The 25,331-nt window shown below is 37.6% G+C and overlaps 1 protein-coding gene across 7 annotated transcripts in view; it reads left to right on the top strand.

Annotated features, from left to right (window-relative positions):
• Window positions 1-25,331, top strand: part of MIPOL1 (mirror-image polydactyly 1) — a 184,181-nt gene that overhangs the window by 144,856 nt on the left and 13,994 nt on the right. For all 7 annotated transcript variants that reach the window (XM_083863214.1, XM_083863212.1, XM_083863218.1 and 4 more), the window contains one exon: window positions 14,603-14,833. In XM_083863214.1, coding sequence (XP_083719340.1) covers window positions 14,603-14,833 — 231 coding nt within the window. The remainder of the gene's footprint in view (window positions 1-14,602; window positions 14,834-25,331) is intronic.

Genomic DNA, 25,331 nt, shown 5'->3' with positions numbered 1-25,331 from the left:
GGCTTGGGGACCCAACCTTTCATTAGTCAATAAAGGGTCTTGAGTTCTTGAAAATGAAATCTTTAAAGGCTAATAAGGCTGCTGGTTTTCTCTGAGCTGTTTCTTTGGATTTGCAGTTGTGGATTGGAATTGGGCCAGTATCTGTCCAATAAATATGAGGCTTTAAAAAAATCTGGTTACAAGAGACCTCCCAGCAGAACTGCCTGTTAAACAGTGCAGCCAATTTTTTCAGCCTCATATATGTAAATTTTGACACCTGAGTTTACATGTAGGGAGCTGGGAAGGGACCCGCAAGTGCCCCTTTGAAAAATTAGTAATTTTCTGGAGCAATAGCTTAACTGTAGGTGCCAAAGCTGGATCATTTTGACCTGTACAACTTTATTTTTAAATCCTTATGTGTTGACTAAGGATAATCCTAGAATACTTTCAGGATACTATAGTTTGCAGAGTTTTCAGAAACTCTGAAAACTTTTCAGAGCTTTTAGAAATCAGTAATATTACTTACAGCATTCCCAAGTGTTGTACTTGCCAAGTCTAAATGTATGGTAGTATAGTTGGGCGCTACAGTGTGGCTGGGTTTATTCTCTTGTCCGAACCTGGTTTGTGAAAGATAGCTACTGGGGGCTTGTCCAAGTGTATCTGTAACCTCTGCAGATTTATGTGAGGGCAGCAGCATTAAATGCTTGTTTAATAAGATACTGACATGTTTGAGCCTTCTGTTTCTTTTTCTCTTTGTCTGACAGAAGAGAATCTGTTCTTACAATTTGCAAATTTCTGAACTTGAAGTGTTTTTACCCTGTAGACTCTTTCTAGGCAAGGCTCAAAACCTGAAGATATGTAAATTCTCGCCAAAATGCCTCAAGATTTAGACTACTGCTGTAGAATGTATTTTAAAACACATCAGAGTTTTGACATGCACCAACAGAAGTAAAACAAGTCCTGATGATCCCATTAGCTCAGTGTGATCCCATTAGCCACATTGTTCAGCCTGTCTTCTTTCACCTTGGGAACAGCTCTCACATTCCTTTTGTTAGGACTGGATGGGGCCAGCAGCTGAAGTTCTTCCCCACACACACCATATTTACTCCAGGAATGTCATACTCCATTTCTTTTTCTCAGAGTCTCCCTCTGAAGGCTTGCCTTCACCTGAACTGCCAGTGAATTTTATTCATCATACACATAAGCAAGATGTTACTGTTTTTTGATAAAAGTACATCAGAGTCTGGATTCTGATTGTTTTGGTGAGCTGATTTTGGTTTTCATTTGTTGTAAAATATCTGAGTTTTGTGTCACAAAGCTTTTTGTCCACCATCTAAAAAATCCTGTCATCTACTCTGCTTTTACAAATGACTTCTGAACTGTGTCACATTTTCCCTAGTTCTAGACATAAGTATTTTGTTTCTGTTCTTCAGATTCCTGCAAACTTATTTTTTTCCTCAGACAAAACTAAAAGCTCATTTACTACAAAGTGGATAAAACAAGACAAAAGTCTACACTAAAAACCCAGGATGTAGTGCACATGCCTGTTTCTCTTGGTGTCTCCATTTCTGGAGTTCCGAACGAACAGATGTATTTACCTTGCATTTGAGAGTTCTCACAGTGACTTAAGTGTGCTCTGAAGTGGTCCTGTTATTTTATCTCTGTTACCGTTCTGTCTCCTAATCACCTAAATGAGTCAGAACTTCAGAGTAAGGAAATGCACAAAGCTTTCATCAAAGTGATATGATTTTAGGCTCAATAGATCATGAACAACTAGGACTGGTTAAAAAAAAAACCTATAAAGCAGAGATTCACAATTTCTTGAGAGCAAACAGAATTTCTGTCCTTAGGAGTTATGTCTTTTTGTGTATCTCTTAATGCATCTGACTTTACATTAATCTTTTCCCTTCATTCCAGAGCATCATATGAAACTTTTTACTAATCAAGCCAGCATCCTATTATAGCCTATTTTTTTGGTTTGTTTTGCATTTGGTTTTTTTGTTGTTGGGGGCGGGGGGGGGGGGGGCAGGGGAGTGGGGTGGTGCCGTTTGATCATTTTTCTGAGCTATGCAGAAGCTTCATTTTCAACAGTGGCATGTAGCAAGTAACTGCTACCAAGTGCTTCACCCATATTCACAGGTCTGAGATTTCCAGAGAACTGAGCAGGACTTCAAGAGCAATATGAGTCTGAATAAGTGAATGATTTTATACGTGCTGCTAAAGTGCTTGGGGGATTCCTGCTTTGAATGTTCTAATTTGTCATTGTTTTCATCTGGAGTTGCAAGTCCCTGTAAGTTGTAAACACCAAGTCCTAAAGGTCTCCATTTGGGGAGTGGAAATGAAGGGCCTCCTTTGGAATGTTTTTTCTTTGCCTCTCAATTCCCCTAGCTGGAAGTTGTAAATAGTGCTACTCATGCATTTTTTGGAAAGTGCATTCATTTAAGTTTTCTTTATTAGATTCTGCTAAATATTAGGTGAGATAAACCTAAATTTATCACAGTGGCTATTGTATTGCAGCAGTCCTGAAATGCAAGTACAGAACTGCCTTTTCCAGATGAGTCATACACTGTGAGTACCCCGTTAATACATTTAATGTTTAATGACCAACTGTTTCTCCTGCTTCCTCCAAATTACTGTAAAGTTACTATTCCAAGGAGAGAAAGTAGCTTTTTATTCTGGAGAAGACTGTGGCATTCATCGCTTTCAGTGAGAATGTAATCTTAAACAGTTCATGGGATTTCCTCTGCTAAAAGGAAAGCACAAATTTGGAAATCTTTGAAATAGGAATGAGACTGCAAGAGAGAAAAAAATAGGTATCTGCTGTTGCATTAGTTCAGTTTGGGGCACATATCTGGTGTGTATGATCAAATTAATGTGTGTGTGTGTGTGATCAAATAATGTGTATATATATATTTATTTATTTAAAAAAAACCTTTGTTGTAGAAATGTTGCAAAGTTCCTTTTTTCTGTTTGTAACAGTGCAGCTCTTTATGACTAGGGGGAAAAATCATGGTTTTCTGAAGGAGGTGTTGAGCCTGCCAAAGTTGATGGAGGTGAATTTGGAGAGCCAATTAGTGTGGGACAGCTAGATGGGAACAGAGAAGAATGCAAAATGAGTAGATTGCTACAGATTTATGCTTGCCAGAACAAAACAGGCAAATTGTTTGTGATTTTAAAGACCCCGAGTTTGCAGACTTAAATAAAGACATGACTTAAAAAAAATCTAAGAATGTGTTGGTATAATGATACTTCTTTTGAACATTATGCTAGAGAAAGTGTACAGGAATGTCAAACATTTAAAATTTTTTTAACTCAGCTAATTCTTCCATAATAGACGTTAATACTGTTGACATTACTCATGAATTGAATACAAGCAATTTAGACAATAGATAGTATCAGGTGCTACTAGATCAAATATAATTATTCTTTGTGAAATAATTTTACACAGTTTAGCAAAATTATTTTAATTATTCACTGTGAAGGAAAACACTGAGTAGAAGTGAAAATACTAAGCTTTCTCCTCTAGGGGCATTATATGCATTTCTAAGTATTTTTTTTTTCTTCTTAGCAACCTTTCCTCTATAGCAGCTTCCCGTGCAAGTTATTACAATTCTTTTTGCATAAGATAGGTCATGTGAAGTTCAGCTGTAGGTGGGGCTACTCTGGTTGATTGGGGGACAGTCTTAATAGATCCATTTCATTAATTAAGTCATGCATTTTTTTATTAACAAAACCTGTATGTCAGGTTTAGCCAGCTGGGAGCCATTCTTATGGTTGTTATCTTTGTCAGAAGGAATATTGTGAAAATAAGGAATTACTGTACACGCTTTAACTCCTGATTAAACAGAGGAATGACATCCGCTCACCTGCTGTCCATGAAAAAATAACTTAGGGGCATATCATGGTGTTGATTCATTGATTCTGATCTTACATATCTCATTAAGGTAAAAACTATGTACATTGTATTGAAAATATACTGTGAAGAACTTGTGTCATACCCAATCTATGGTCATTGAAAGAAGGAAGGTTGAGGCCAAAATTTCAAACATCTGGATTATTTATTGTTTCTTTTTATTCTTGGAGGAACTTTTTCTTCTTGCCCCGATTTTTGGCTGTATAAAGTAATATTTTCTCACATCTTTTCTCTTCTGGTCTTTCATTCCCAGAGATCAGGAGGAAGCAGCAAGGTTTCCAGGAAGTATTTAGTTGTACTAGGCACCCAGAAGAGCACCTACTTAGGGCTACAGTCTTTAGTTTCTTGATACAAATGAGTTCAAAGCAGTCTTCACTAGGCTTTCTTTTGGTTCTCAATGGGAAATGTACTAATGGCTTCCACTATCATTAAAGAAGATTGAACCAGGAGGAACTTTCACCCAAGAGGAAGAAGTTCTGTGAATTTGTCCCTCACCAAAACGACTGTGAAGAAGGATGGATAACAAGGTTCATATTATCTGATTTATCTTCCTTTTGCTTCTGAGCTGGGCAGGATCTTAATGTTATCCAGGCTCATATAAGATAATGTTCTGTTTGTTTCAATCATATTCTTTAAAAGGGACTTCCATCCCAAGGGTTTTGATGAAGATACAGAAATACATATTCTTTCTTTTATCTCTTCTTCCCTACTGTCTCTACCAAAGGAGTCTTTTTGCTGTACTTTTACAGTTGTGACAATAGAATGAGGAATGTCAAGATGTAGGAATTTAGTTTTTCCTCTTGATCAATATTACTGCTCATATCAGAGGAGGGTATAATACCTGTTGAATGTGTATAAGCATAGTAGGCAGTATTCATACCAATAATTATCTTGTCCTGTTCAAAAAATAAATAAGGAATTGAAGAGTGTTGAATTCCGTGTTGGCTGGATTTCACAAGAGCTTTCATACTCATTCAATTTCCTTGTCAGGTCCTGAGAAAATAATTAATTCTTTGCTTCAGTGCAACCAGTATATTTCCTGCTAAAGTGTTTCACTTTACCTGCTGGTCATGGAGAAATGAAAGAAAAAACTGCAGTTTTTCTTGTGAAATCCTGTGTCATAGAGTAAAAAATATTGTTTTCCTCTTCAACCAAGCTAAATTAAAGTGCACAACTATATTAATTTTTACGCATTTTATTTCAAAAGCTCCATGAGGGTAAAGGAGGTAAAACTCATGAGGGTAAAGAGAGAGATGAGGGGAGCTGATTTAAAAATTTTGAGATACAGAAATCAATTCAGCTCTGTTTATAGCCTCTTTACAATCCCTACGCTTGAGAGATTCTCTTCACTGATTTTTCTCCAGCAGCCACCAGTCTAATCTCTCACTTTTCAAGAGGTATGAAAGATGTGTGTTTTGGCTTCTAATCATGTACCATATCCAGCTGATGGCCGCTTTCACTGGGAGGAAAGACAGAACATCTTCTCAGAAAACAAGGATGTTTGTGCTCGGGGCAGATCAACAGAGCAGAGGAGGCTGCGTCACTGCCTATGCCCCGTGGTGACAGTGGTGGCTGAACCTGCAATGCGGAGGCAAAAACTTGTGAAAAACTGTTTTTTCCATTAAGGCCCCAAACCTGGATCTGCCTGCTGAGGTTAACCAGGTGATGTGCATTGTTAACGCATGCATACTGTTAATTAGCTCTTCAGTGTCCTTCCAAGAACAGAAATTGGCACTGAGACCTGAACCAAATCTGGGCCTCAGGTTTCCAAGAGGCAGCACATGTAGGTAATAAGAAGAAATCCAGAACCCCAAAAGCTTGGATTTTAAAGAAAATGAGCTAGGAAAAGACACTTTACTCCCAGTTTCAGCATGGCAGGCTGAATTCTGCATGTTATGACTTGCTCAGTACCACACAGAAGATGTAAAATAGAAGAGGGAATTCAAGACAGAGCTCTTATCCCCAATCCACTAAATCATTCCCTTAGCATGTGTCCTTGTTTCACGTTAAGGAGAATGGCCCAGACAAGTCTGCCCAGTTGCTTCAGTAAGCTTTGGTACAATAGGGAAGCAGACTTCCCCCATATTAAATTTCCTAGGTGCTCCCTTTATCATTTAAGCCATCGTTTTAACTGCCTTGTTTCATAGCGCTTAACTGTCCAAGGAGCTGTATGATTTATATGAGCAAGGGTTTGGCAGCAGCAGCTGGGTGAGACATGACTTACTGAGTAGCAACACGTTGCCATTGTGTCCTTTACATGGCGTTCAGGAGGTGAGTTGCTAAGTGTGTATCCATACAGCAATCTCCAAACCAACTGTGGTTTTGTAAGGGAGAAGCCATGATGGCATTAAAGTAGACATTTTGGGTGTCTTTACCCATGTGGAGGACAGATTTCAGACTGCGGCACATGCAGTCCTCCTAGTGAGTCACCAGCCATTGCAGAGTGGTACATGTTGCTGTGTACAGTACCAAGAAAGAGGGGGAAATGTGCTGGGCACACTTACCTGGAGTTTATCAGTACCTCACTTACTGGCACTCTGGTGACCAAAGCTGGGCATGGGCTGGAGCACAGTACATCATGTTTGCTTTTCATCAGAGCTGCATAATATTTTTCAGTAACACTTTGAGTAAGATCAGACAAAACTCTTCAAATACTCTGCTTTATTTTCTTGGGACAGGGAAGGAAGTCTCGTCAATTTTTAAAAGTTACATTTTCTTTTTTTTTCTTTTTTTCTTTTTTTTTTTATCCAAAGATTTTTTAACCCACTGAATCATCCAGCAAGAAAGGAGCAGAGCCCAATGTGATTCCCTATCTCAGGTTAGTCACTCTGAGGGCTAGCTTTAGGGCTACATTTTCTAGCTTTAGGGCTACTCAGCTCATCCATGAGGTCATCCCTCTCTTGAATACCATATGTATTCAATTATTCCATCTTTGAAACATATTTCTATTCTTTGTATTTCTTCTAATTGCTTCTCCTGAAGAGGCTCTTCCTCAGCTGGATGCTCCTGGTCATGCTCGAAGGCAAGGCTGGCTTCCAGCTTGGGGTCCAAGACAGCTTTGTCTCTTGCTTTTCTGATTCAGTGGAGGAGTTAAGCCAAGTGATCACAATAGCAAGTCAGGACAGCCGTAAAATTCACGGTCATGTCTGATTTATAAAGATAACACTGTATTAAGTACAAGATATTTTCTGTGGTTTTTAGTAACAGGCTTTTTTTTTAGCTGATCATTCCTAAATGGTGCCATGTGCTTCACTGCTTGATTAATTTATATGCCTTTATGATTTTAATTAATACTGGTTTTGCCAGAGGCAGTTACTAGTGATTAGAAAACTTCAGTCTGTTCACTTTATCTATGCCAGTGTTTGGGAATTATTCCTGTGATCTTTATTTTTGATGACTGTTGAATGGCATCAAGAGCACAATGGAGGCATGTAAACACTGGGGGAAAAGTAATGCTTATACTTCTGGGAAAACAGTTATGGTGATTCACATTTTGGAAACTGAAACTATCAAAGGTTTATTGCCAGATTATTTTCCAAGAAAAAGCTTGGATCCATTGCTGAATCAATTTCTTCAAAATACTTAGGCTCATATTGAAGTTGGATCACACAGAAAAGGCTGTAAGACGGTGCTGTGGGAGAGAGTCAAAGGATTCCTCCATCCTCTGACATTAGCACAGGGGCATGGAATAAGCCCGTCTAAGTATCTAAGGTGGTGTTTGTATCCTACCAGGCAGTAGCAGAGGGATACCTGCATGATGTTAAAGGATCAGGACAAAAGTTTCTTTGTTAGGGATCTAGACAAGCAGCTTTGTACAGAAAAAATAGAAAATGAAAACATGCTTAATAAAACTCATCACATGAATATACCCACTTGAAGATGGGAATATTCAATGTATGGGTACAAAAAGTCTCTGGATCCTAGTAGAACTATTTTAGTGTTGGGGTTTTTTTTCCTGGTGAAAAGAAGCTAAAAATCCTACATCATCTTGATGTGAATGAGAGCTAAGAATTTTTCAGAAACTGAAGCCTTGCAAGAAAATCTGAAATGCGCACTTGTATAACAGGTTTTGAGCGAGTTTGGCACAGTATTTACTACTACAGTATAAAGGGCTAGTTCCTTGATGTATATTTCTAGTTGGCATTTTATCAAGGAAATAAACTTTGGTTTTTCTTTATTTTGTGACATGTGGATTGAAACTACATTTTCTCTGTCCAAAGCCTTGATTTAAAAGCATTAGATCATTAAATTCGGTGCTTTTGCATAAGACTAAAATTGTAACTGAACAAATTATTTATGCAGAGAGAAGCGAGATAAAGTTTCTTTCAAGAGTTCTTTAACATATCAGATTGATAAGAGTCAAAACACCTTTACTGCCATTAAATATTTACTAAGACTTGGCTTTTGGAAGAGGGGCAGTTCAGTGCAGTGTGTTTGGCTCCATGCAATGCTATTGATTAGCTATCAGAAGGACATAGTTAATGGGTAACTGGAAGTATTACAGAGCTCTCCACATTCTTGTCAAGTCTTTTCTCTGAAGATGACCTAAAATAAAGTCAGTTACAACTGGCGTTCACCTGAGACAGATTGCACAAGTTCGCCTACGGTATGAACAAAAGGTTCACAAGGATCAGTTGACCGGGTCTTAGGCAATCCTTTCTAGTAGTTGTCATCACTGCTGGACTTTAGAACTGCACGTGTTTACATTTAATTAGAAAGAACACACAGTTTACATCGCACAGTAGCTATCGGCATTGAATCAGAATTGATTTCCGCTCTCTTTCTCAAATGGCTATTTCTTTCCGACTAATTAAAAAAGGCACATAACAAAATGACTCATATAAATTTTAAAGCAAAGTAAACACTATTCCCTGGAGACAAAAATAAAAGTCAATAGCACATAGTCATTACATTGAGCTTGTTTTCAAGTGATCCTGTATGCCTGCATTATGACATGTATCGCTACCATCAGATTTCTTTTATATAGATGTATATATGGCATGCCCCTTTGCACTGAGTGAACACTTCGCTAACTGTTTCAGTTTTCAGGGTCAGGATCCTTATTTATTTCATCTGGATTGTTGCAATTTATCTAATATGAGTTGATTCACTAATATTCCTACTTTTTGCCAAAGGATTTTATTCATTTGAAATAAAATTGTCTGTGTGTAGATCACTCATAAAATGGAAGTCAGATGCCATTATCTTTACCAGTGCATAGCTGCAAAGGAAAGTAAAGGCCTAAGCCATATTAGCCTTAACTTCATACATAATTTCTAGCAAAGAAATCTCTGTTAGATTTTATTAGTTCTACAGGCAAATCTAAATTCAAACTATGATGACAGGCAACATCAATTAAGGCTTCTAGTAGAAATGTCTGTCTCTTGAGTGCACCCACTCTTTGTCTTCAGAGAAGATTTCCGTGGTTGGTGTTTTGGAGAGTAAGTGTTCATTGCAGCAGTACTGTCAAGCCTGTGGAAGCTGAAGGGTTGCTGAAGGTCTAGACTGGACTGGTGGGCATGTGGGTGTGTGGGGACTGTAGGAGCTGTTCCCAAAATTCCTGGTCAGAAGGCCTGATGTTTCTTTATGCCATAATACCCTGGCTTTCTTGTGAGTGACGGTGTTCAGGATGAAGCTCCTGACAAGGATCATCAGAAAAAGACAAAAAGTAACACATAGTGTTTTAAATTACAAAGTAGTACATTGTTTCCTACCAGTTTTGTTGGTATGCCAGTGGTTGCTATTTTAGTGCACTACCAAGTGTTACTGCTTTCTTAATTCAGGTTTAGATTTGAGGAAAATGGTGCACCGTTCTTCAAACAGTTGTCAGAAATGTTGTTAAAAACATACTTTCGGTATAAAAAATAAATCGCTCTGACCTTTAGGACAAGATCCTCTGTGTCTCTTCCACCAAGCTTGTGTGTCTGCAAATCCCTGACATCGGCAGTTTCCCTGCTGGCCCCAGGCCAGAGCTGCTGGCTCCACACCACCCACGTACACACCCCTTCAGTGATCCATGTCAACCCAGCGGCCTCCAGCAGCCAGCAGAGAGGCGCAGGTGCCACCAGCTCAGCCGGGGCATGGGGAAGGTGGCAGTGCCTCTTGTCTGTGAGCTGGCTGTGCCCCTCCTCTTTGCCTGCTGCCCAAACCAGCCAGGAGCTGCTCTGCCTCTGCTAAATGCTCACACTTCCCAGGGAGAGCAGACAGAGGGTTGTGATACACAGTAAAGCACAGTCTCTGGCACCATCTTAAATGTCCCTTATATTCACATACTGAGGTCACTCTTGGTGCCAGCTCTGTCTTCGATTAATAGATAAGGTTCCCTCTCTATTTGCAGTGTTACCCAAATAATCTATTACTGTAGGGAATAACTACAGTATTACAAATACTAAGTTAAAGTTATTTTGTTAACTAAAGCCATTGGCAAATATTTAAGAATGGCCAAAGCATATGAATTGACAATAAAGAACAGATACAAGATAGCAAAATTCTTAGTTGGAGCATCTAGTGGGATAAAGTAAACACCTTATATTTTTTCAAGTTTGTTTGTTTGGGTTTTTTTTTGGGGGGGGGGGGGTGGGTGGTTAATTTTACTTAGTTGGAAGCAAGCCTTCATGGTGCACCCGGTGAATGCTTAGGCCAGAATATCCTAATACAGCCAATTCCTTGTCAAAGCATGACAGGAACATTTTATGGAAGCTTGGTTCTAGGAATAACATATACCTTGGGAAAACTACAAAGAGTATTTGCAATAGTTTGCTGTATTGCAAACACAGTCCTCTAATTCATGGAAGAAATTTGAGAGCCTATGAATCTATGTTTTGCAGTTAGCACAGATACATTGTGGAACCCTGAAGATGTGTAAATAATATTAATATATAGCAAGTAATATTCAGGATTAAAGCATAAAATCTACTGTTAGTCTTTTCCATGAACTCAGGTGCACTGTATCTCTGTGTGAGAAAAAAGCTAATGCTAAGTTACAATCTCCAGTCTAATCAATTAGAGATAGCACCCAGCCCCAGGTGCATCATGTACCCAGGGAATTCAGGTGGATTTCTTAGCTACAAGCTAGCTCCTTAGCTGTGGGTCTGTGCCCTAGCTGAAGGGAATAGCACTATAACTGCAAACACCTCAAAAATGCTTCCTTCTACTCATCAGTCTCATGTATGTTTTACTCTGTTTCAACCAAACACTGTTAATCCAGAAACGATTTTTGTGGAGGTCCTAGACCATTTGGTGGCATGGTGAATGTGAGGAATGATAGGTGGTGCTGAATGGCATGTGTGTTTCATTCACATGAGGCTGTGCTGAGCAATTTGCCCAGGGGCTGCATAAAGTGAACAGAAGTCATTTGATTACTGTGCAACTCCCTAAATAAAGAGTTTGTAATGGAGGCATGGTTTCCAATTATGTCTTGTTTGAGAGCATATCTTGGTAGTCCTTCAGCTTCAAGAAAGGCTCAGATGATTAACTCCATGTCCTTACTTCCTCTCCCAGGCTAATCACAGGGAAATGGTGTGGGTACATCAGTGGTCCTGGACAGTAAAAATGAAGCTGAAAAGAATGTGTTTGCTGTTTGGCATCACCAGAAGACCATCTGGGTTTAGTTTTGTCCTAAATTCTGATTATGCTGCATTTACCTTAGCTCTTTCAAGACTGATGAGTCTCTTGACATCAGTGAAGCTCAGAGCACTTTGCAAAGGCAGCATTGTGATTGCTTTTATTTAAAGATAAGGAGACTGAGGCCCAAGGAGGAAAAATGTGTTTACTAGTGTCCTTTAATTGATATTTGTTGAAAAAAAGAAATTCTAAGATGGATAGTAATCAATTCAAACTTTCTCTGTAGCTAATGAACCTATGTTTGAATCATCTAGTGTCCAGGCTCTTAGGACCCCGTGTTATGTACAACGAGCATTCCTGTTGTAACACAGTCCATGGCCTATGTGCCAGAGTCTGCCTTCAGCTGCTCTCTTCAGATAAATTAGTGAGAGATGGTTTGCTGTACTGAGAAGAAAACACAGTCCTCTTACCTTGTGTAAATGCAGGCAAAGGAAGACTAGTAAAATATTTGTCTATGGTAGGGCAATGTCATCTAGTTGCCAGTCTACCAGCTGTCAGGCTCCTGACTCACATGTAAGGCAAACTTGACGATTTAATATCCTCCACAGCAAAATTTCAAAGTCCTTTTAGGTCTTATGGACTTTTTTTGATATCGTCTTACTGCAGTGTTTCCTAAGAGCACCTTTGAGGCAATGTTTTCAAGGTATCGATGCTGCCCGGCCCTTGAGTGCACTCAGTGGCATGAGGGAACGCTCTTCAAAGCCATCCTGAGTGCAGGCTGAGGTCTGAGAGGTCTCCAGGACCTATGAGAAACATTTGTGTTGAAAACCAAGGTCAGACCTACGTGCCTTTGGGAACATTGGATATGTTTATCACTGGGGCGGAGGCAGAGGGAGGGGACAGGTAGAGAATTTTTGGGTTTTTGCTGCCTTTTTTTTCTTTTCCTTTAGATGGAAGGTTTTGTTATGTTGTTCATAGTGCTATGTTGTTGTAATTGCTTCAGGTGGAAAATAATTTCCCACCTTGCAGCAAAAGTATGCCTGGCAAGGTGAGAAGTGTTTTAGGAGCAGCACTTCACAGAGTTGATTTTCAGCCAAAGTCAAGTCCCTCTGGGAGCAGTTACAACTGGTGGTATTTCTTTGCAGGCTCGAAGCTACTTTGACTTTGGGGACTGAGGAAACCTCTTGCTCTCTACAGGAGCTGCACAAGTGATATCATCTCATGTCACTTTTTCTTCTGTCTAGACACAATTGAGGTGGGCCCTTGAAGCTCTCAGACCCAAGCTGGAGCAGAAAAGACTCTATGTGGCCATAGTAAAGCAAAAGGCTTGCTAAAAAGAACATGTGAATTACTGAAATCCAGGAACTGTTTGAATACTTCTGTGACTCATTATTCAGGCCTAGAACTCCCATTTATTTTTTAATTATAGCATCAATATTCATTGAAGAAATAATCTTCTGGTCAATTAAGGAATTTCAAATTAGTAAATTTCAGAAGGGATGAAATAAAAATATTTTACCAAAACATATTGATGGACGTCTAGAAATTTCATACTTTTGAAAAAAAATATTAAAGGATCACAATGCCTTTATCTGGAGAAATCACACTGGTTACAAAGTGAATACATCAGAATCTATCAGTCACTCAGATGCAATCATTATGAGTTAAGACATGTAGTAGTGTATTGCAATTGGAGTAGTATATATGTGTTTTTCATGGCCAGTCTTTGAAAAAAAGTCCAGTTGTAGCCACATAGAGCCAGTATTTTAGGACCTAAATAAATTACTTTATTTTTCATATATTCTGGAAAAAAACTTTGAGCTGGTGTAACAAGACAGAATATTTAGTCTTTTAGGTTTTGTTTTTTGTTTGTTTGTTTTTTTTAATCAGGGACCCATATATTCACTGAAGAATTTAGCTTCTCATCTGTCTTTTATTCTTTTAATCTTGTGCCAGATGTTTAAGAACCGGGCAGCAAGCAGTATTCCAGTAACCTGCTTTCGACATTATTTGCATACCTTTGTATTTTTCCATGGTGATCAATGCTCAACTGTAGTGGAACTTCAGTCAGTAAATTTTACGTGCAACTGCTAGAGTAATTTTTTTTAATTAGTCCATTATAGGAATTTTAATGTCCCTTTATAAATATTTATAATTTCAATATGTCTTCATTTAACTGAAAAGGTTTTTCACATTGTTTTTATGTAATCAGAGGTAGTATGCACAATGACATGTTAACACTCTGACCTTTTCACTTCTCTATTTCTCTTAGTTCATCCACATTTTGTTTGTCCATGTATATTATATTTTAGTTTGTTTATGGTTTTCCTTCATGAGGTGTTGCAACAGACAGTGTTTTCCATGCAAACACCTTAATAAACTGGAAAGAAAGAAAATATGCTATTGTATACTGGTAGCTGTCATGTAGACTGTCTTGAATACTGTAATCAGTGTGTACTGCTACTAGAAATCCATACTGAAGCTGTGTTTGATTTGTCCAAAAATTTCTGGCACACAAATACAAAGCATTTAATAATATGTTCTGGTTTGTGCAGTGAAACAGTATTGGGTTTGTGCTCTGCGATTTGGAATCTCTATGATCTTCGCTCAAAATCGTGGATAAAACTGAATGGGGACCTTTAGAATTGATTAGCATGTGCAAATCATATTTCTAAGTAATCCTGCTGATTTAATGATTTTAGGTTTTGAGTTGTAGTGTTTTTATTCCTTTCATTTTATTGAAAAGTCTTCTTTTGCAAATAAATCCCCTGTAGCTGGGGGTCTGCTTGCTAAAAGAGCACAGGTTAATAACACATCAATAACTTATACTGATTAATTCAACTTTATGTAAATCACAATAAAAACTTTTTGCTGCAGCTCAGAGGTGATCAACAAGATGCTACAGCTAAAAATACTTCCTGAGGTTTTGCCAAATACTTTTTTTTTACTTTTTCAAATTTCGATGGTTGTTACATACTTCTAGAAGAGCCTGGTGGAAAAGGTTTGTTCTCTTTGTTCTCTGTCACTTCTGAAATACAACTTGTTTTGCATGTGAGTCCATATATGAAAATATTGAAAGTGGTAATAAATTCTTGCAGCTCAGCCTTAGACTGAAACCTAATAACATGTATCATTTGGTTTTCCCAGCTTATACAAGTCTTTGTCTGAAAGAATGAGTCTGAAGGACCAGCCTAACTGTGCTTTCAGTCCTTCTGAAGGTGGACTGCAAGGAAGGGAGGATGTTGTGACCCTAACCTATGGCCAGATTGAAGAGCTGGCAGCTCAGCTGCAGCAAAGTCGATCAGAGCAAAAGGACACCGAGCTGAGGCTCCAGAAAGCCCTGGAAGCTTCACAGGAGGCCAATGAAAAAGTTCAAAAGTAAGTCACTTGCCTTCCAACAAAAATTGCAGTTGTAATCTACATGAAGCATTTTTTCCTGGTATTTTGTCTATAGCTGAAGGTGTGGCAGTACTCAGAAAAGGTCCTTTAAAATGATTCCTTCTTTGGCAGCTCATTTCCTACTCAGTGTGAAGCTGATCATTTTAACAGTTTTGTGCTATTAGGCAAGTCAAGGTGCCTCTCATTACTGTTATGGAACTTGCTTCCTACATGTGCAAGGCACAGAGAAAGTCTTTCCATCTCCTATGAATGGTTTTCACTGTCTTTTTACCCTTTGGCAATCCTATAGCAACAGAGTATTTGCCTTTATAATTGCATGGTAGAATATTACAGTTTTTCATTTTTGATCTGTTACACATCTGGCAGGTTTCATGCCACGGTAAATGCTTTTTTTTTGCTTAGGGGCGGCTTCAAAATCTCACTGAGAGCCACAGGAAGTCTCTGAGTCAGTGAACAGAGATTGCATTCTCTTTTCGATCATGAGTTTCCCTGTTAAAAGGTTACTGAACTCCAAAACCTGAAGTTCATCTCTAGTGAAGTACATATTGTCATGTTTGTTATTAGTAGTGCCTCTTGACAGTCTGACATTTCTCATCTCTGCATTACATTCATCAACTGCAAAATTCTCTTCTCTCACCCTTCCAGGGTGGTCGATGCTGAACTGATGCAAATTGTCCTGTCTGTCCATATATGTCTTCGACCTTAATGTCTGCAGCATGTTTACACATAGCCAGAAATTGGCTTATAATATATTGCAAGGACTTAACAAAAGCTTTTCTTGTTTAAAAAAATACATGCTGAGTTCTTCTATTTAAAAATAGTTATATTCCTATATTTTAATTTATTTGCAACTGCATGAAATATAATTAAGGTCTCTATATATGAAAATGCATATTTTTAATCATCACTTTAAAGCCTCCAGTGGTTGTCTGATAATCATGCAAGTCTTTATTCTGAGTGCTTAGATAAATATATTTGAAACTTCAGGAGGTGTGTGCTTGATAAAAATAAACCTATAAAAAATGAAAGTGTGGTAAAGAAAATAATGATTGAGCCTCTCTGTAGACTGTTTTAGGTTGTTAGTTTTATTTATAAATGTTTAATAATATAGCTGTTTAAGCAGAGGTTGTGTTTTTGCTGGGTTTTTTTTTCCCAAAGTGAAACAATCTTATTTAATCCCATGTACCCAGGGTGGCTGAAGTAGAAGTGCAGCCACAAACAGAATTAAAGAAGTGGTGATGCACCACTATAGTGAAAAGAATTTATGGAATTTAACATGCTCAGATACTTGGGAAAATTTTGCTCAGGTTAGTTTTCATTGTTGTTAAGATCAGACGACTGAGCCTATAGCAAAATTAAACAATTGGTTGAAATCTTCTGATGACAATAGCATGCCCTTTTTACCATGAAACTGTGGAAATGCTCTGCGCGTCTTCCCAGCACCCGGAGTCATCCACCCCCATCTTATAATTCAACCTGCAAACAGATTAAGCAGCTGAGTTTGTGGAAAGTGTGTTTACTTTGAGCTAAGAACCCTTGTGTGACACTATAGAGATTCCTCTGACACCTCTGGGAGAGCTACACAGACAGTTCGTACTCATCAGCAGGGAAACCAGGCTGAGAATTCCCAATTTCTTTGTAACCTCAACTGCTTCATACAAATCAGTGTTTGGCAATTAGGCAGGAACTCATTTGTTAGCTTAGCATTTTATTTAGAAGATGTAGGTTGTTCTACATTTCAAAAAAGAATTGACAATTTATAAACCTGTTAACAGAAAGGCTTTTTGATATTAATTACTGTAGTATTAATTATTAGCACTGCCTTAGGAGGATACTTAATGTAGTTTAAAATGTGCACTAAAATTCATAGAGTAAAGAGCATTCTAAAATACCTGTTTTCTTGACTTTTTTAAATGCTCAACTAAAATTGAATTCTGACATATGAAGGAAGTAGTTTTGTCAACTGTATAAAGTAGTTTCTCATCATTACTCAACAAAATAGCAACAGTTAAAAATCAGAAGAGTTAAATAATTATGACCATTAAGAAAGAACATCACTGTAATTAATAAAATAATGTTGAGAAAGGATGTACTTTGTATCTTCATGCAATGTAGTTTGCTGGTTTTACACCGCCTTTGCTAATCTGTTCTCTGGCAACACTAAACAATTTTTTAATATTCTTAAAAACTTTAGTGTTTGCAATCAGCATGATATGCAGTGCTTAAAAGAGAGTTGTAATTCTCCAGAGCATTTCCGTCATGTCAGCCATTTGTGTACCCTCTGGTAGGTGTTGCTTTTTAGACATGAGACCTAAGTCAGAATAGTGGTCCTGTGCTTTCCATCAGGGCAAAAAGCATCTAAAAAATTTCTGGATCCTATCCCATACAAAACAGCAGCTGTGAACCAGAAGGGGGTTGTTTTGGTATCTACTTATAGTGAACTTGGATGTAGTAAACATCTGTTTATACTGAAGTAGAGTGAACATCTCACATTGGCTCACCGCAGTATGAGTTAAAAATGGAGACTGTGCTCTTGCCTGTGAAAATGGTTCACCATCATAACAGGGATGGTGGTGTAAAACAAGAAACATTGATGCTCAGAGAGTGACCACACAGGTTTGGCTGCATTTGCTCGAATCTGTTTTGATTTTGAGACACTATCAAGATACACTTAGACTTTTGAGAGAGTGCTATTCTTTATAAAGCAAGTACACATTTTAACTGTGATCTGTGTAAATAAATACATGTATGTGCACACATAACAATTCATATTTATTCAATAGACTATTATGATCTGCATAATAATATTTTAAATCAATACTCTGGAATGACTATGACTATAATTTTCTAGAGTTAATTAATGTTTCTATTTCATGGTTACAAAGAATTAGGACAGGAGCAGAGAATTCACCAGGAGTGTTGGTATAGTACCACAGGCCTCCTGCAAGTTTGTCCTGCCTGTGAAGCCAGGAGCCAGCTGGTGCAGTCCCAGCAGGGAAACGGGGCTGACCTGGAGAAGGTGGCCAGGAGAGCCTGTGAATTAATTAATACCTCTGCTAACAGAGGAAGCAAGGCATTTTAAAAATATCCTTCCGGCTGGAACCTCTGGGATTGTGGAGTGGTCGCTGATGTCAGTAAGATCAGAGGAGGTTATAATGTAATACCAAATCAATATTAGCCAATTATCAGTAAAGGTTGAGGCCACTCTTGATGTGGTTTTTCCAGGAAATGTTCTATTTTTCTGCAACAGCTTTGCAGCTCGAGTGAGTTTTAATGCAATTTCTCTATTGGGGAATTGTATTTTTTTCTCATAATTTAATGAATCTAGCTCAGTAACGCGCAGCTCTGCGTGTGAGCACAGCTACTCTTGCATAGTCATGTAGCTGTGTAAAAGTGGCAGAGGAGGATGAGTGGGTGGAATTTCTATGTAATCCTCTAAAAATAAACACAAATCCACAAAGTAACACTGCAATGCTAAAATATACAGGTATGAAAATAAGCATAAATGGTGAGAAGAATCCTGCTTGTGTACTTTTTTGAGGTAGTTCTGACTATGAATAAAGCTTATAGAAAAGTGATGCAAACCAGAAGTCATAGCTTCATTTGTCCTTAAGTGTTTATTAGAGATCTTCTCTTTGAATTTTTTTTTCTTTATTTTAAGGAGGAAGTCAGGAGAGTTACAGCTTTGGATAAAATATTTCAGTTGATTGAATGCGTAAGAAAACTAAGTGGTCTTCTGAATTAAATTCTATTCCTAATAACATTTGCTGTACCCCTTAAGGTCTGATTTTTTTTGACTACCTAAATTTCTTTGTGACTGGAACACACCCTTTATTTGTTTAGTGCTGAATTTCCCTCCAGCCTTTTTGAAAATGCTTTCTCTGCTTTTATACTTGTGCATTTATTTTCTTAGCTGATGCTGATATATAAGTTGAACCATGAAACAACAAAAACAAACAGTTATTATCAACAGATGACACAGATGAAAAGAATACAAAAAATGAAAAGAAATAAGAAGTAAGCATTTATTAAGTAGTTAGTGTCCCCCTCTTCTACAAGTAAAACTAATCTGCCTTCTGAGTGCGGGAGCTGTGTGTGTTTCACATCAATGTCCAACGCGTTCTTCAGTGCTGGCTGGAGGGTCTAATCTTTCCCAGAATGATCAGAGCAGTGCAGTTCAAGAACAAGGATGAATATTTGAATAATCACACCACAATGTGAGGTGACCCTCCGACAGGGGACTGACCAGATACACATATGGATTTTGGGAAGAAGCTCTGATGCTCTTTTTTAACACAGCTGTGAGAAGAATGTGGCTAAGACCCAGTAGTCTTTCTGGAGTATAGCTGGCAAAGGAAACCATGAGGAGAAGAGAATTTAACACATGGGTGTAAGGGAGTTCTCTTCATTGATGTGATCTGAGGGGAATGTCTAATGACTGGAAGAATCAAACTTGGCAATGAAAACACAAAGCTCTTTTCATCAATTCAAATGCTGACTCTAAAGCTGCAGATGGTTACCTCCAGCCTTGCCTATTCAGTGTGGGGTTGTATAAAATGGCACTTTGGTGAATACTAATAGATCAAAACAAAGATTTAATAACATAAAGATGTGGTGTTCATTTTTAAATGAGGATACAGGTCAGCGTCTCAGAAAAGAGTGAAGTATCTTTATGTATGGGTCTAAAGTCTCTGGAGATTTTTAACTGCAAACATATCTTTAGTGTGCAGATTGTATTCAGTACAGGGCAGCTATGCAGGGAACAGGCTAAAAGCAAGATTTCTGAATTTTTATACTAATTGAGCCTCTTTGCAACATGCAAATGTTGTTAACTAGTTATCTCCCTTTTAAAATCATACCTACATATATTTAGCTGAAGTATACATTGTAGCTTGTTTGTGTTGAGCTACTTGTTATAAAAAAGAATAGAGCTAGTTAATTAGAAATTGCAGGCAGAAGCACTTCACAAAAGAAACAAGTTGTACATTCACTGGGACTTAAAGCTGTTTGTTTTGGAGGAACCACCAAGTCTTAGAGAACTCAGTTGCCTTTATTTTAAATTTGAGAGAGATAATTATTTTGTTTTCTTCTTTCAAAACAATAAATATGATTTGATTTCTTACTTTATTAAGATGTTATATTTAAATGTTGAGACTTTTCTATTAAAACTATACTGCACTTTTTCTTCTTTTCTTTTACTTACAAAATTGTACTCTGATGCATGTCAGGTCAAAACATTAAATACTGGAGACTAGGAGTACAATCTCATAGATATTAATAGTTTCACTGATTTGTATCAATAAATAATGTAGCAGATATCAAAAGTGATTTTCCTTTTAATGACAACTACTGAGCTGCCCGCTGCTGTGAATTTCTGCTGAGTTCAAATAGTAGTTGGTAATATTTTAATATTATATGGGGAATAATTTAATGGATGCTGGCATTTTGAAATGTAAAGTAAGTCCTGGTGTCTTGTTGAAGAATGTAGATACAGAGCTAGTTTCTTAGTTACAGCAAATTGACTTTGCTCTGTCGCACTAAGTTGCATTCATTTGTCCCAGTTAAGGGTATGACCTGTAGTTTACTGAGAAACAGATGCTGGTGAGTACATTCAAAAGACAAGTGAGTGAGGGCAAGGTGCTAAGAATCTTATACTTGCTATAGCAATTCACAGAAGTCAATGGACGTCAGAGTTTGTATGGAAGGAAATGGAAAGCAGAGGAAGACAACTTAGCAGTCTAAGATACCAATGCAAATTAGCAGAGATTCTGGATTTTCAGAATTGGATCAAATCTTATTAAAGGGGATTCAAAATAGAAAAACTCCTTAATGAGGACTGATGTGTTGGCTGCCTCATACAATGATTAAAAGCAGATTATAAGCTCCATGGGGCCCATAAGAGATACACAATCTCCACAGGCAGGGTTTTATGGTGTTTAGGAAACCCACACTAGCCAGATGGAAGATTCCCAGACACACAACACTACCACATACTCTGAAGAATTCTGCAGAGCTGATGCAAATTTTTTTTTGGCATACTAGATATGAATAGGAACATGAGAAAGTCCAAAACACAAAATTTAGTAACAGTCACTCATATCACATACAAAATTATTACCACGGAGTAACAATTAGAGGCAGTGTGAATGCACTGGATTTAGGGGCAATAGGCTGGAGTATTCTGCTTTAGTCAGTTGAGGAAATAAAACTAATTGAAATGTGTGGAAAAAGTCATGTTTGATCTAACTGAAAGTAGTACATACAGGGTCAGAATTTTTTTAAATACTTGGAATTCTGCACTAACACCAGTGATTCTTCTCAGAAAAGTTCTCTGCAGACTGCACTAATATGCATGGTGAAATGATGAATTAAACAGTCTTGTAGAGATACCTGTTTGTTGTAAAAAAAAAAAATTGAGTAAGCCAATGAGGTTATATGCAGACTCAGAGAAATTCAACATATAGACAGAAATCAATTTTCTGGGTCTGAAGGAAACAAAATATTGAACTAATATTCAAATCTAAGGTGAGCTGCACAAATTCAGTCTTCAATGGCATATTCTCTGGACTGCTGTTGTTACACATTTCTGTATCACTAGACAGATCTTTTTTCCCTTGGTAAGGCTAACATATTATTCATACTGTACAAAAAGAAACATATAACTTTTGGAAAGATGGAATGAAAATGTATTTTCCTTATTGGAGTATATTATCTTTATTGAATTACACCAGTTTTTGTAATTGGGCACTTCATGTTGCAGTCCAGCTAAAAATTTGCAGGATGTGATGGAGGGAGTGCTTAATAACTCAGTACCACTAATACAGGTAACTTCTCAGCCCAAAGAAGCACTTTGGTTAAGCACTTGGGATGGAAGGACTTGGATAAGCATAAACAGAAAACTTCTAACTGAAAAAATTACAAAACAATTGACTTTTTGTCTTTTCTGCCTGGATTCCCTGGAGACCCAAATGGAGGAGCACATGCTGAGACACAGTGAGGCACGCTGGTTTCAGAGATCCATGCAGAGCAGGGTCCATGCAGATATTTCTTTCAAAAATTTCCTTGGCATCTGCCTCCATCCCACCCTTAGTTTTCTAAGCAGTTGTTTGGGAGCAGGGATTCTCCTCCACGGTGTGACAGAATGGATCTGAGTTTTCTCCTTCATCTGTGGAGATCCTGATTCAGATCTCCTGTACCTTAGAGAGGGGCATTTTAGCCACAAAGATCTGGTCTGGGTGCTCCCTGTTCCTTCCTTTATAGTGCAGGCTACTTGGATCAGAGAGGAGCAAATAGTCTACTCACCTCTGAGAAACAAGACCTGTTTCTGACACCCTTAGGGCTTTTTCTCAGTTTTAGCCATTGCCTCTTGAACATAAATACAAAACCAGTATCAGAACTTCCATCTCCCATTTTCCAGGTGGGCACCCTTGATCACCACCCACAGAATCACACCTTCAGATCTCATAGCATTTTGTATGTTTCTTCTTTAGAAATTCACAGCTTCAGAAAGAAAAGTGTAGAAGTATCTTCAACACTGGTGTTCACTGCTTCCCTGAGAAGTGGCAGATGTGGCTCAAAACCCTTAGCTTTCCTTAGCTTGGCTGAATGCTCTAACTTAAAGTGTTACTTCTTATGCTTGTCTTGAAAAGGAGAACTGGTAGCACTGCTGTTATCTCTATCCCCTTGAAAGAAACTTGTGGCATTAGTTTTAGAGAAGGTAGCTTGAGGACTTCTGGACAGCCTGGAGCAAGACACTAAAAGCAAGGGACTGCCCTTAGTAGAGCAGGTTATGATATCACTGCTGAAAGTCTCATACAGTTATAATGTGTGATATTGCCAGAGCAGATTATGGGATATCCTTCTCCTGGATATTTTGGGTGTCACAAATTGTAGTGAGGCCTGTAGCATGGGATAGTTTATCATCTGTGCCAGTATAATGCTCAGTGGTGCACTTAACAGAGTGAAGACCAAAAAAAATCCCAAAGGGAATGACAGGTATGCCTTTTGTGCATTCCTTGCACAGCCAAGATATCCATTGGCTGCAGGGAGTTTCACATGGATGAAGAATGCAAAACTGCGCATACAGTCAAAGGCAAGTATTTATTTTCTTTTTGTAGCTATGGTTTACTTTTAACTTAACCTCCGTACATTGTGGATTGCAGTGCAGTTATTGTTTGTTACAATATAAACACAAATATTTATTGTTATTTGAATATTTATCATCTCAGCCTTTCACAAAAAAAAGCAGTGCTGAAACTTCATTCTCTCAAACACTGAAATGTATTCTATGAAAGTCAAATGTTTTCAGAGTCAACACAATCACAGCATCCCAGTTTTTGACCTGTGTGTTCATTTACAGTTTACTTATAGCTGCTTCAGAGAGATGGAAGTTTGTAGATTACAACGTGGTTTATTGATTTATCAGTAGCAAAATACACTAAGTATGCACTCAGTAAACTGGATCGGCTAGCTCTTGGGCTTGTATTGTATAATATCAGCTTGTTGTGGAATACTTCAGAACAAAATCAGAATGTTGGCATAGTTAACTTCAGTGGTGTAAACCAGACTTGCAAAGACTAATATTTAGTAAGACCAATAACACAAACAAATTAGATTTTGAAGTTGTTTGCCCAATAGGAAGAAGCGTGCTGACACAGTATTTGTAAGCTTATAGTTAACTATTCTATGACAAATTATTAAATAACTTTGAACAGCAGATTGAGTGCTCCTTGAAAAATAGCAAAACTTTTTCTCAGACTTGCTTTTTTTTTTTCCAAGATGATAAAAAGAGTGTCACAGCAAATACTCATTTACTTTAATATTTTATATCCAAATAAAATAAGTCCATGGCATTTACATTGCCGTTACTAAATAGTATTTGGTTTGTTTGCAAGAGTCATTTATTTGTGGCTTGGCTGAAGGAATAAAAATAAATTTGCGGTTCTTTCTGTTAATACTCATACTGTTTCTTAACATATGCAAAAGATTGAATACTGTAAATGTATATGCAGAAGCTCAAAAAGAAAACCCAGACTTTCTGAAGCTTCTGAATTACGTATAACCTTTTAGAGAATTGCTGGGACAGTTCTTTACAACAACAAAAAGAAATAACTGACTAAGCGAACAAAATATTTTATTTTAAGCAAACTCGAAATCATTTAAATTTTTCCACTGCTTAAAATTAAGTATAGCTTTACTAAACCATGGGTTAGTTATCTGATAAAAAAAATTAGTTTGTGTTTCTGGAGTACTACTGAGCCGTTTTAATTAATAGTCAGATTTTTCCGTAAGGCTTTTTTTTAACAAGATTTTGTAGAAGGGCAGTATCAACTGTATTTATGAGAGCTAACAACAGCTTTAACCCCATAATATCCACTGTTGTTTTCTTGGCAAGATGCTCAGCATTCCTGTTCTACATTTATGCTCTGATGTAGGTATAAGGATATAGATCCAAACACAGAGTGTTGGAAGGCATATATCTTTAGGACCAAGTTTTATCATTTAATCTTCAGATCATGGAATTCTTACTCATAGGAAGTATCAGAATTCAGCCTTTGAATGAAAGACACTGCAGGTATTGTGTATTGTGCAGGTATTGGAATATGTACAATAAAATTATTTTTATTTAGAAATTTATTTTGTGCTTCATAATATATGCATTTCTTTCACTTCTATTTCAATCTTTGATAAAATAATCATAAATTATTTAAGGGATATAACATATGCATATCAGATAAAAGGGATATCTAAGTGGTGCACGCAACACAAAAGACATTTTATAGATTTTACTTTACACTTTTGAAGAATTTTGTGACTCTTTCTGTAAAGCCAAATTTTTATGCCTTCATGAACAGAAATTAGAAGGTTTTTCTCCTACAATCAGTTCCACTCATGTCATCACCAGGCAGAATTGCCACCAGGGGAAACATTAGGAGGAAGAGAGAATGTTTTGTCCATGGATTTTTTATTAGTTTTTGAGGAAACACTGCCCTATTTTGATAGAGTATTTTTCAGAAGTATGACAAGGTGTGAGTTGTCCTGAAACCACCAGAGGGGTAGAGAGTTCACCTACCAGTCTAAGCCCATTATGAAGGACTTATCACTAGTAAGAGCTTAGTAAAATATTTTTCTCTTACATCCATACCTGTTTCCATTGCTACTTGATCTCTTAGTGATGTGGACATCATTCCACCTTAAGCACTTTCACATTGATGATAAAATACAACAAACCTATGTAAAACCTATTTTTAACGTGGAGAGATTTGATGATGGTTTATAGGAAAGAATTTTCTCTCCAGATTAGTTTTGGTCAAGGGGTGGAACCACCTCAGGATGGTGGAACAGGACTGAGAGCTGTTTAGAGCCATCAAGTCTTCATTGGGTTTTCTAAAATACTTGTAAAATCCAGAAAAAAGTTCACGTTGTCTTTCTTGTTAATGATATGAAGAGCAGTTTGCCGGAGCTGTGCTTTGATGGG

Source organism: Zosterops lateralis (assembly GCF_965231275.1).
Source record: "Zosterops lateralis genome assembly, chromosome: 6".
In the NCBI taxonomy this organism is placed as follows: domain Eukaryota; kingdom Metazoa; phylum Chordata; class Aves; order Passeriformes; family Zosteropidae; genus Zosterops; species Zosterops lateralis.
The sequence above is the reverse complement of the archived record's forward strand: the minus strand, read 5'-3'. Positions and strand labels throughout refer to the sequence as shown.